The following is a 12,559-nucleotide window of genomic DNA, read 5'->3' on the forward strand; positions in this document are numbered from 1 at the left end:
GTCTTTAATGGTGAACTGCCAACATGAGAATGTTGAACAGGAAGTGCTTAAAGTTTAATGGCTTCGTAAATACACTGAGACAAAGTTTAAGTGCATTGTTTTCTTCATGGTGTCTTTGAAACGGCACCAATTTTTCCCCCAGAAGTTTCAACTAACTTGAAGCGTTTTGCCAAGAGGATTATTTGTAATGTGTACATTTTCAAAATGTGCTTGTTTATTTTTGGCCAAATTAAAACAAAGAAAACAATCTGAAGATGTCTTTATTTTCAAGTTATTATGCCATGATTTTATCAGTCCGGCTCATGCGGGAATATATTTTCCTCCATGCGGCCCCTGTAAAACGAGTTTGACAGCCCTGCTCCAAGACGACGTCATGTTTATTGACCTAATAACTGAGCTGCGACGACTGAACTTCAACTGCACCAATAACCCGGTATGCCTAAAATGTGCTGTTTGTGTATTAAGCACAGTCCGAGACAAAAGCCTTTTGCAAAGAGTAGAGTTCTATCCCAAAGAGATTTCTGTTTATGTTGTATGAAACTAGGATTTGTGATGACATAACTGTGTTTGCTTTTACAAAGCACTGGGGGCCCTTTTGTGGAAACTCTCCACCATTATTTAGCCAAGAACTGCCACAGTTTCCTCATGATCTTTAGCGGTGAAGTAATCCTAATACAACATGTGCCACAGGAAGTCTTCCTGGGCAATATGACATTTGAACATATTTTTGGATTATGAGACACTTCAGATGGTTCATATGGTAATCTGTTAAATGTATGAGCAAGGAGCCATGCAATCATTACACCATTAGGGTGTGTTTGACCCTGTTGTTGTTTTAATCAGCGTGTAGTCAAAGCATCTAATCAATCAATCAATCAATCAATGTTTATTTATATAGCCCCAAATCACAAATGTCTCAAAGGACTGCACAAATCATTACGACTACAACATCCTCGGAAGAACCCACAAAAGTGCAAGGAAAACTCACACCCAGTGGGCAGGGAGAATTCACATCCAGTGGGACGCCAGTGACAATGCTGACTATGAGAAACCTTGGAGAGGACCTCAGATGTGGGCAACCCCCCCCCTCTAGGGGACCGAAAGCAATGGATGTTGAGCGGGTCTAACATGATACTGTGAAAGTTCAATCCATAGTGGCTCCAAGACAGCAGTGAGAGTCCCGTCCACAGGAAACCATCTCAAGCGGATCAGCAGCGTAGAGATGTCCCCAACCGATACAGGCGAGCGGTCCATCCTGGGTCCCGACGAGCGGTCAATCCTGGGTCTCGACTCTGGACAGTCAGTACTTCATCCATGGTCATCTAAAGACACCACAAACATGACTGATGTGCAGGGTCAGGCCAATGAGTCATAACTTGACACCTTCCAGAAGAGTTCTTGTTTCCCGCCTTTTCCAACAGCATACAGCCAATTAACCAAATTATTTAACTGTTTAAGACAGCGATCCCCAAAAATCCATCCCGCGAGAAGTCTCAAGTTTTTTTTTATAATTTATCCGACCGCTTCTATTTGAGCTACCGGTCTTTGTTTATAATGTCTATTTTCTGCTGGGTCTACTCTCTATTTTATGCTCACCTCTTCTTACTGCTGCAGTTACTTATACTGTATTACTGTACAATAATCAGGGGTGTCCAACTCATTTTAGCTCAGGGGCCGCATGGAGGGCTAAATCTGTGCACACGCGGGCCAGACTATTAAAATCCATCCATCCATCCATTTTCTACCGCTTGTCCCTTTTGGGGACGCCGGGGGGGTCGTTGGAGCCTATCTCAGCTGCATTCGGGCGGAAGGCGGCGTACACCCTGGACAAGATTCCGCCTCATTTCAGGGCGACTATTAAAATCATGGCATTAAAACAAAAAAATAAAGACAACTTCAGAAAAAAATACCCGGCAGCGGTAAAGTTTAGCTCAGGGGTCTCAACTCTTTTTTTTTTTTTAACTTGTCCTTTCTAAACCCTTTTTTCTACCGCTTGTTACTCTCGAGGTCTCCTCGCCGCTCAGGCAAATCATATTGTCTCATGTATTTTCCCATCGATAACGTGACATCATCGCGTTGCAGCGTCGGGCGAGCGTGCACATGCTTTTTTGCCGATATCCAATATTCTGATATTGTCCAACTCTTAATTACCGATTACGATATCAACAGATACCGATATATACAGTGGGGGAATGAACACATTATTACGCCTAATTTTGTTGTGATGCCCCGCCGGATGTATTAAACAATGTAACAAGGTTATCTGAAATAAATAAACTCAAGTTATGGAAAAAAAATGCCAACATGGCACTGCCATATTTATTATTGAAGTCACAAAGTGCATTATTTTTTTTAACATGCCTCAAAACAGCAGCTTGGAATTCTGGACATGCTCTCCCTGGGAGAGCATGAGATGGTTGAGGTGGGCGGGGTTGGGGGAGGGGCGTCCCGGAGGAGTTAGTGCTGCAAGGGCTTCTGGGTATTTGTTCTGTTGTGTTTACGTTGTGTTACGGTGTGGATGTTCTCCCAAAATGTGTTTGTCATTCTTGTTGGGTGTGGGTTCACAGTGTGGCGCATAATTGTAACAGTGTTAAAGTTCTTTATACGGCCACCCTCAGTGTGACCTGTGTGGCTGTTGACCAAGTATGCCTTGCATTCACTTGTGTGTGTGAAAAGTTGTAGATATTATGTGATTGGGCCGCCACACAAAGACAGTGCCTTTAAGGTTTATTGGCGCTCTGTACTTCTCCCTACGTCCGTGTACACAGCGGCGTATTAAAAAGTAATACATTTTAACTTCTTAAACCGATACCGATAATTTTAGATATTACATTTTGAAGCATTTATCTGCCGATAATATTGGCAGTCCGATGTTATCGGCCCCCGGCCAATTTTTTTTTCATCCAATCCAATCCCCCGAGTCAAAAAGTTTGGGGACCGCTGGTTTAAGAGGATATGTAAATGTAGGCATTCTCTACAGTTTTTTTTCTGCACTATACTTTTTTTTTTTACACACTTTCACTAACGTTTCGTAATAAATACATGAAATCATTTAAAACTTTTCTCTCTCCCCCACAGAATAGTTCGTGATTATCTAAGTGGAGCTCCCTTTTCATCCTACCAGGAGTCCATGTACTTCTCTCGCTTCCTGCAGTGGAAATGGTTGGAGAGGTGAGCCGTCAGTTCCAGTGTGTTGTGTGGCAGGATCCTTTGTTGTTGCCTCTACAGCATCAAAACCCTCCATAACTTCATATGGATTGTCCCACTGGAGGAGCAAAATCCTGTCCAGACTAACCAATGTGGAAAGAAATGGCTGATTTAAAGAATGAAAGCAGAAAGTGCATTTTGCCAACCACTGCTGGCAGATCTCGTACCCCTCACATTGTGACAAATATAGATAATTTTATTATTTCATTACAGTTATAAACACAGTTAACGTATATCATTTTAAAAAGATAAACCCTGATTAATGTGAATTTTTACTTAAGGAGCTGTGTGAGCTCATTTATTTGTCTTAATGTGTTTTCGGACCGTGAAACATTTCCTTTTTTTTAATCGTAGTTATATTTGTATACATTTTAAAAATGTTTCTATTTTCTTCTTATTATTTTTTATGTGTTTCCAACAAACATTTTTGTGAGGAAATTAATACAGTAAATGTGCTTAGCTTTTAGACTTAGACAAACTTTATTGATCCACAAGGGAAATTGTCAAAGAAAAAAAAGAATGGTGTCGCAAGCAGCAGCCACGTCTGCAGGAGGGATGCATACTCCGATGAAGATTAGAGAAGTAAACTCCCTCGGCAAATAGAATGGTCGAATTCCAACAGCCAGAAGTTCGATGTCCGGCATACATTATCTAATGAAGACATTGGAGCGGCTATTTATCAGCCTCCTCAGACCACAGGTGCAACATGCCCAGGACAGCCTGCAGTTTGCGTACCAGGAAGGCGTTGGTGTGGAGGATGCTATCCTTTACCTGCTGCATCGAGCCCACTCACACCTGGATAAGGAAAATGGCATGGTGAGGATCCTGTTCCTGGACTTCTCGAGTGCCTTTAATACCATCCAGCCCCGCCTCCTTCAGGACAAGCTCTACAAAATGCAAGTGGACCCCTGCCTGGTTGCCTGGATTTCGAACTACCTCACTGACAGGCCACAGTCTGTCAGACTGAAGGACATCACGTCTGACACTGTGATCAGCAGCACCGGAGCACCGCAGGGAACGGTGCTGGCCCCTGTTCTCTTCACCCTGTACACCGCTGACTTCTGCTACAACTCAGAGCTGTGTCACATCCAGAAGTACGCGGATGACACAGCCATCGTCGGGTGCATCAGGGACGGAGGAGTTTCGGAACCTGGTGAGGGACTTTGTTGTCTGGTGCCACACGAACGTCTTGCAGCTCAACCCATCAAAGACCAAGGAGCTGGTCATTGATTTTGGGAGGTCGAGTCCACGGTCACAACCTATTGTGATCGAGGGAGTTGAGGTACAGACCGTGGACTCATTCAAGTACCTCGGGGTTTGGGTGGACAATAAGCTGGACTGGACTGTTAACACGGACCACCAGTACAAGAAAGGACAGAGCAGGCTGTACTTCCTCAGGAGACTGCACTCCTTCAACATTTGTAGAAAACTCCTGTGGATGTACTACCAGTCTGTGGTTGCCAGTGTTCTGTTCTACATGGTAGTGTGCTGGGGGGGCAGTACATCTAAGAAGGACAGCTCCAGACTTGAGAAACTGATCAGGCGGGCCGGTTCTACGATCGGAATGAAACTGGACTCACTGGTGAGGGTGGCAGAGAAGAGGACTGTTGACAAACTAGTGAGCATCCTGGATGATGCCAGTCACCCTCTGCATAGTGTTATCAGTAGCCAGAGGAGCCTGTTCAGTTCTAGACTGCTTCATCCCAAGTGCAGGACTAATAGACTCAAAAACTCCTTTGTCCCACACACCATTAGACTGTACAACTCCTCTCTGGGACGGGGGGCGGGGGGGTACTAGGATGACAGGGGATGCAAAACAATAACAGTGCAATACGTTTTCATAACATGGTCACTACTGCCTACTTTGTCTTGTTATATTCTTATTTTACTGTTATATTGTTATTCCCATTGTTTTTATTCTTTTTATAATATTTCTCTATTTTGTTTCCATTTAAACCCCCATTATTTACTTTCTACTTTTTTTTAAATTGATCTCAACTCTGTACACTGCTGCTGGAATTTTATTTTCCTGAAGGAACTCTCCTGAAGGAATCAATAAAGTACTATCTATCTATCTATCTATCTATCTATCTATCTATCTATCTATCTATCTATCTATCTATCTACAAACTTATTCCTTTACAGTAAAATGTCTAGGATTAAAACCACCTCTCCTTGACCAAGATGGCAATCCCACCACCTTTCTTCTTACCGCTAAGGAGTGTGTCTCTGTCCGCCCGTGAGGTTGTGAAGGCGGGTAGAGATGCGCCTGTAGCCAAGTATTCGTAAAGCACATGAAACTGCACACAGCATACTCCTTTTGAGTTCGGACATGCCCAAACAATTCGTCCATTTTATGCGCCAAAGACCGCATGTTCCCCATGAGGACAAAGGGAATTGCAGGCTTAAATTTCCTTCTCTGTTCCTTAATTTTCATGCCGGCACGGCATCCCCGGCGCTTTTTCCATAGTTCCACGGGAATGTTCGGCCAAGGAGAGCGCAAACGGCTCCTCGCGTGTGTAAACAAGGGGCCGGCTGCTCAACTGATAAGAAAAAGAAAAGTAACGAAAACACCCAAAAGCGCCCAAGAACCATAATTAGTGGTTTTTGGAAAAGATAAGTGATTAAAAAAAAGCAACAAAAGTTGAGACTAATACCAAAAGTAAAGTAAAATGAATGCTGCCACTCTTTCAGGCTCATCAAAGAAAAAAAACAAACAACTTTTTTTGTGCCACAAAGTTTTATTTCTGAATGAGGGATAATTCAACTATATTGATATCACTGTCAAAAATGCCAGTATTGCACCACTTTATGGAATGTTTACATCCCATAAATAGAGTATAACATTGGTTGGATGTTTACATAAAAAAAACTCTGACACAATGCTTGTTTCCAATGTAACAAATGAGTTACCACCGGTTTACTTTTAAAAAGTACACATAACAACAAGCCAGTTGTCTAAATGAAACATGCTTGCGCTAAGAAAAGAAGTATTTCCCATATCTAATCCATTATTATTATTATTATGTTTATTTATTTGTGGAATAAATTTGGACAGCTACAGTTGAGCCACAATGAGCACATTCTAATGTTATATTGTTTAACAATGCACCTTATCTCTATATAACTATGTACCGAAGATGGCATTGTGATTCTGCTTATTACATCTCATAAGCACCTGGTCTGCCAGAGAATAAGAAGAAGGAGCAGGAGCATGAATCACATTACTTTTCCATGCATTAAATAAGTTTGATTACTCAAATAATTCAGCTCGAAGTAAGCTTTCTACAACACATTGATACATCTCAATCTGATTTGTTTTTTGTTTTGTTTTTAAATGAGCATTTTAGTTTACTCTGGCTTGTAGTAAGTTATTAGTGCACCAATCTATGGATGACAAACACGCTGCTCTTACTACATTATTCACAGGCGAAGAAGTACAAAGGCTTTGGGGGACTATTCACGTCATCACAGAAGCATACAAAGTGAAGATATAGAAACTGAAATAAGTCAATATTTATTTAGTATATAATAAAATTGAAACTTACATTAAATAGTCACTAAACCTTTTTTGTACACACAATGGAATTAACACAGAGTAAAACTAATGTGTATGTTAATAAATAATAATTAATAGCGGTAGATCACTTGACTTCCAGACTGCATTGTTCTCATTCATTCAAATAATCCACGACAAAATTGTTGTTCATACTTTTATTAGTGTTGTAGAAATCAAACGTCCATTTTCAACAATTTCGACAACGCAATTTAGATATATTTCACTGCGTACTAATAGCCAATGCAGTACACCAAAAGAGTCATTTTTATTTTTTTTTTACGAGTCTGGTGATCATAACCACAAGTTTTGTAGTTATTGGTCAGACCCGGAGCATATTATTTTAAGCATGTAGCATTCTCTTATTCAATTTACGTTAACATATAGCTGAACAAACTGAAATGACCAAAATTGCCCGCTAGTGTACGAGAGGCACACAGCGTATACGACAAACAGTCAAATTAAAGATGGAGCAATGAATTCACGTGTGTGTGAAAATAGATGACAACAAATTATTGGAGAGATCTGGCGGATTTAGTGCATGGAAACATACTGACAGTTGCTAAATTATCTGGCAACATTTTCAGATATTATAGGATGCAACCAAACACCACAGATATACTGTGGTCCCGTCAGAAGTACAAACCCCAAAACCAGTGAAGTTGGCAAGTTGTGGAGATCGAAAATAAAAACAGAATACAATGATTTGCAAATCCTTTTTAATCTATATTCAATTGAGTAGACTGCAAAGACAAGATACTTAACCTTTAAACTGGAAAACTTTGTTATTTTTTGCAAATATTAGCTCATTTGGAATATAATGCCTGCAACATGTTTCAAAAAAGCTGGCACAAGTGGCAAAAAAGACTGAGTAAGTTAAGAAATGCTCATCAAACACTTATTTGGAACATCCCACAGGTGAACAGGCTAATTGGGAACAGATGGATGCCTATATTGGGTATAAAAGTAGCTTCCATGAAATGCTCAGTCATTCACAAACAAGGATGGGGCGAGGGTCACCACTTTGTGAACAAATGTGTGAGCAAATTGTCGGACAGATTAAGAACAACATTTCTATTGCAAGGAATTTAAGGTTTTCATCATCTGCGGTCCGTAATATGAAAATGTTCAGAGAATCTGGAGAAATCACTGCACTTAAGCAATGATATTACGTACCATCGATCCTTCAGGCGGTACGGCATCAAAAAGCGACATTGTGTAAAGGATATCACCGCATGGGCTCAGGAACACTTCGGAAAACCACTGTCAGTAGCTACAGTTTGTTGCTACATCTGTAAGTGCAAGTTTAAATTCTACTATGCAAAGCGAAAGCCATTTTTCAACAACACCCAGAAACCCCGAGCACATGTAAGATAGACTGATGCAAAGTGGAAAAGTGTTCAGTGGTCTGACGAGTCCACATTTCAAATTGTTTTTTAGAAACTGCGGACGTCATGTCCTCCGGACCAAAGAGGAAAATATCCATCCGGATTGTTACAGGCGCAAAGTTCAAAATCCAGCATCTATGATGGTATGGGGGTGTATAAGGATGTCGTGGTGGTTTGTGCAGCCCTTTGAGACACTAGTGATTTAGGGCTATATAAGTAAACATTGATTGATTGATTGATATTAGTGCCCAAGGCATGGGTAACTTACACATCTGTGAAGGCACCATTAATGCTGAAAGGTACATACAAGTTTTGGAGCAACATATGCTGCTATTCAAGCAACGTTATTATGGACGCCCCTGCTTATTTCACAAGACAATGCCAAGGCTTCGTTTTGAAAGAGTGCGGGTACTAGAGTGACCTGCCTGTAGTCCAGACCTGTATCCCATTGAAAATGTGTGGTGCAATATCAATCAATCATCCATCCATTTTCTACCGCTTATTCCCTTTCGGGGTCGCGGGGGGCGCTGGCGCCTAGCTCAGCTATAATCGGGCGGAAGGCGGGGTACACCCTGGACAAGTCGCCACCTCATCACAGGGCCAACACAGATAGACAGACAACATTCACACACTAGGGACCATTTAGTGTTGCCAATCAACCTATCCCCAGGTGCATGTCTTTGGAAGTGGGAGGAAGCCGGAGTACCCGGAGGGAACCCACGCAGTCACGGGGAGAACATGCAAACTCCACACAGAAAGATCCCGAGCCTGGATTTGAACCCAGGACTGCAGGACTTTCGTATTGTGAGGCAGACGCACTAACCCCTCTGCCACCGTGAAGCCTATCAATCAATCAATCAATGTTTATTTATATAGCCCTAAATCACAAATGTCTCAAAGGACAAAATATGAAGCCTAAAATACCACAACGGAGACCCCGGACTGTTGAACAACTTAAGCTGTACATGAAGCAAGAATAGGAAAGAATTCCTTCTGAAAATCTTCAAAAATTGGTCTCCTCAGTTCCCAAATGTTTACTGAGTGTTGTTAAAAGGAAAGGACATGTAACACAGTGGTAAAAATGCCCCTGTGCCAACTTTTTTGCATGTGTTGCTGCCATTAAATTCTAAGTTAATGGTTATTTGAAAAAAATAATAAGTTTCTCAGTTGAAACATCCAAAAATATCTTGTCTCTGCAGTATATTCAATTAAATATAAGTTGAAAAGGATTTGTGTTCTGTTTTTATTCACGAATAACACATTGTGCCAACTTCACTGGTTTTGGGTGTTGTACATGCAAGTTTTCATGCACGGTGCTGTACATGTTCTGTAATTGAGATGAGAGATAGACCTGCTATCACACAATCGTGACGCACAGTTGCTTGTATGATCGCTCGATTCTCAGCACTGTTATTATTATTCAAACAATAAATCACAATCAGACATAAGAGCCGTGCTTCTCATTATAGATTCAGTTTTGAATGCTTGATAAGTGTCGTTAATTAGAACATTGGCTGTTAATCAAAGCAGTGGGATTAATAATATATTATAGTTTTATTAGTGTGCACCATCACATGTTCCGAGCTGAAGAGGACCTGTCAGTTATTTAATGCTGTCTTATCTTATCCAGCTTTCTTTTTGTCTTTCCCTTCTAGGCAACCAGTAACCAAAAATACCTTCAGACATTATAGAGTACTAGGAAAAGGTGGATTTGGCGAGGTGAGTGTCACCAGGCAAAATGCATAACTGTTGATTGTGAAGCTCCTTGAAATGTACATAACTTTGACCTTTTTTTTTTATTTTTTATAACTTTTAACCGTTATTTAAAGCAGTGGTTTATTTACTATTGTTGGGCCCCAACTGTTTCACAGGTGTGGTTTGTACGTTGCAACACACTTTTCCACCACTAGTGGCAGGACACAGCAAATTATTTGCCATTTTAAAATTTTATTTCTAGAAATGTCCCTACTTTTAGGAGCTATTTACTTATCGTTAGTCATAATCTTAATTTTAGAATGAATAATTACATTTTGTCCATTGTAGTTTTAAAATGTTCAAGTTGAGGAGATAACTATTTAAATAAGATATTTTTTTTTTCCCACATAGAAAATCTTGTTTGAAAATTCTGCAACATCCCAAACATGCTTAATTTAAGAATTGTTTTTTTTTTTTTTTTAGAATGGAATGCTTATTTGTAGCTTCAAAGTCCTGCCAACCTTGTAGACCTTTCATTTAGGATGTCTCATAAAGTCAAATGAACTTCACTCGTTTTTAGTATATTTTCCTAAAATCTAGTATTTTTATCTTATATTTAGTCAGCTTCCTTTGCAGTGTATTCACAATCTTAAACAAGCAAAAGTCCATTTCTGAAGTCATAAATTAGTTTCTTAAGCACAAATTCGATCCCTAAAGTGGTAAGGCTGGTTTTAATTTGCATTTCAATTTCATGGACACTTAGTTAAACATACATCCATTTTCTACCCCTTATTACTTTTGGGATGGCGGGGGTGCTGGAGCCTATCCCAACTGCATTCGGAAGGCGGGGTACACCCTTGACAAGACGCCACCTCATCGCAGTTTAGTTAAACATATTATTACATTTTTTTGTTAATTTTAGCACAAGATAATTGTATGTAAATGTATTTTTGTGTGATAATATTTGAGTGGGCCGGGGCCTCTCTGTAGTGGAAAAGTTGGGCCCCAGGGTCAAAAAAGGTCTACAATCCCTGATTTAAAGCACCTTTCTTGATTTTTACTCCATGGAAAGGTGGAAAATCCTGTAATATGATGATAACTTCCATGAGTTCCACCAAATATCGTTTGTTCATGTGTCCTCACCACTTGCCTTTCCAGGTTTGTGCCTGCCAAGTACGCGCCACCGGTAAGATGTACGCCTGTAAAAAGCTGGAAAAGAAACGAGTGAAGAAAAGAAAAGGTGAAGCAATGGCACTAAACGAAAAACGAATTTTAGAAAAAGTTAACAGTAGTTTTGTAGTAAGTACTACCTTTTTCTTATTCAACCTTTCAACCAAATTGTGTTTGTTTGATGTGTGTGTGCGTGTGTGTGTGTGTGCGTGTGAGCATTGTTGTCGGCTGCGAAGGAAATGAATAGCCTGTTTGCAATGGCTACTAATCAGCTATCAAAGTTTGGTTCCTGACATCCTCGCTGTGTGGATGTGCCTTCTCATACCCAGTGGAACGAGAGATGATCAATTAAAAGCAAACAATTGGAAGCAAAAGTCACCTGCTGTTTTTTTAAGCATGCTGCAAAATCATGGGAGAAAAAAAATAGTGTTGTTTTGCTGATGATCCTGCCATTTTTGCAAACAAGTTAACATTTATTTCATTTGAAGCACTCATGCTGGAATGCTTGGAAAATGTGCATTTGTTGTGAGAAATCCTAAAGCTTGGGGGGTGATGGCATTGTTAAAGCACAGAGTAACCTATTGGAAGCTCTATACTTTAAAAGTTCCTCAAATTTGTTTAAATTCCCAGAGATGTTTGAGGCTGTCTCCAAACAAATGTTTATATGGATGCTATGTGATCATTAGGGATGTTCCGAACCAGGTTTTACAATTCCGATACCGATCATCCATGAGTGAGATTGGCCGATATCAATACCCATACATGTAGTAACTGTATTTATTTATGGTGACTGTTTAACAAATGACACACGTTCTTCTCTTTTATTACACACAATTGCTCAAGTAAAACAAAATCAAAAGTACACAGTAAGTAAACAAAAGAATAAACTGTTACTTTTTTAGATCCTTCGGTTTTTGCTCTCAAAGTTCTCATGTGTCCAGGGAATAATTTATTGAGTTTGTAAACATTGACAAAAAGATTTTAAGAAAATTAAAATATCGACCTAATCACTTTAGTATCGATCATATACTAATACTGCCAATGTATAGATCGAATCACCCTCCACTTACTTGAGTGTGACAATGCTGACAAGCCAACAGTTTTTGTTATATTGTCCTCTATCTATATTATGAATCTACTTCATTTCCTGTTCACAACTGATTACTTTCTGCTGAAATGCAGTTCCATTCACAGCTGTTAGCATGCCTGCTCCTAGCTCGCGCTCTGTGTGTGTGTGTGTGTGTGTGTGTATAAATAGGTTCGTCCTCCAGTGATAATACTACTTGACAATGACACTTAAATTACTTACAAATCTGGTTCATTTTCTTAAAGGAGGGGCTCCACGTTGCGTATCAGCCAGAGGGGATTGCATTTTGTGATCGGCGTTAAAAGGCATTAATCAGCATCTACTTGTTCACGAAAATTGGCACGATACTGATCGGTGGCCGATCGGTTGGCACATCCCTAGTAATAATTTGCGTCCATATCACAGCATGCTTCTCTTATTGGGAAACATGTCATGGGCCGTGTTGCAATGTCATTG

At 40.2% G+C, this 12,559-nt stretch overlaps 1 protein-coding gene across 2 annotated transcripts in view; it reads left to right on the forward strand.

The window, feature by feature from the left end:
- Positions 1-12,559, forward strand: part of grk4 (G protein-coupled receptor kinase 4) — a 204,855-nt gene that overhangs the window by 146,998 nt on the left and 45,298 nt on the right. For both annotated transcript variants that reach the window (XM_061881348.1, XM_061881347.1), the window contains exons 6-8: positions 3,079-3,171; positions 9,807-9,870; positions 11,005-11,145. In XM_061881348.1, the coding sequence (XP_061737332.1) occupies positions 3,079-3,171; positions 9,807-9,870; positions 11,005-11,145 (298 nt within the window). The remainder of the gene's footprint in view (positions 1-3,078; positions 3,172-9,806; positions 9,871-11,004; positions 11,146-12,559) is intronic.

This window comes from Nerophis ophidion, linkage group LG20, assembly GCF_033978795.1.
Source record: "Nerophis ophidion isolate RoL-2023_Sa linkage group LG20, RoL_Noph_v1.0, whole genome shotgun sequence".
Taxonomy (NCBI): Eukaryota; Metazoa; Chordata; class Actinopteri; order Syngnathiformes; family Syngnathidae; genus Nerophis; species Nerophis ophidion.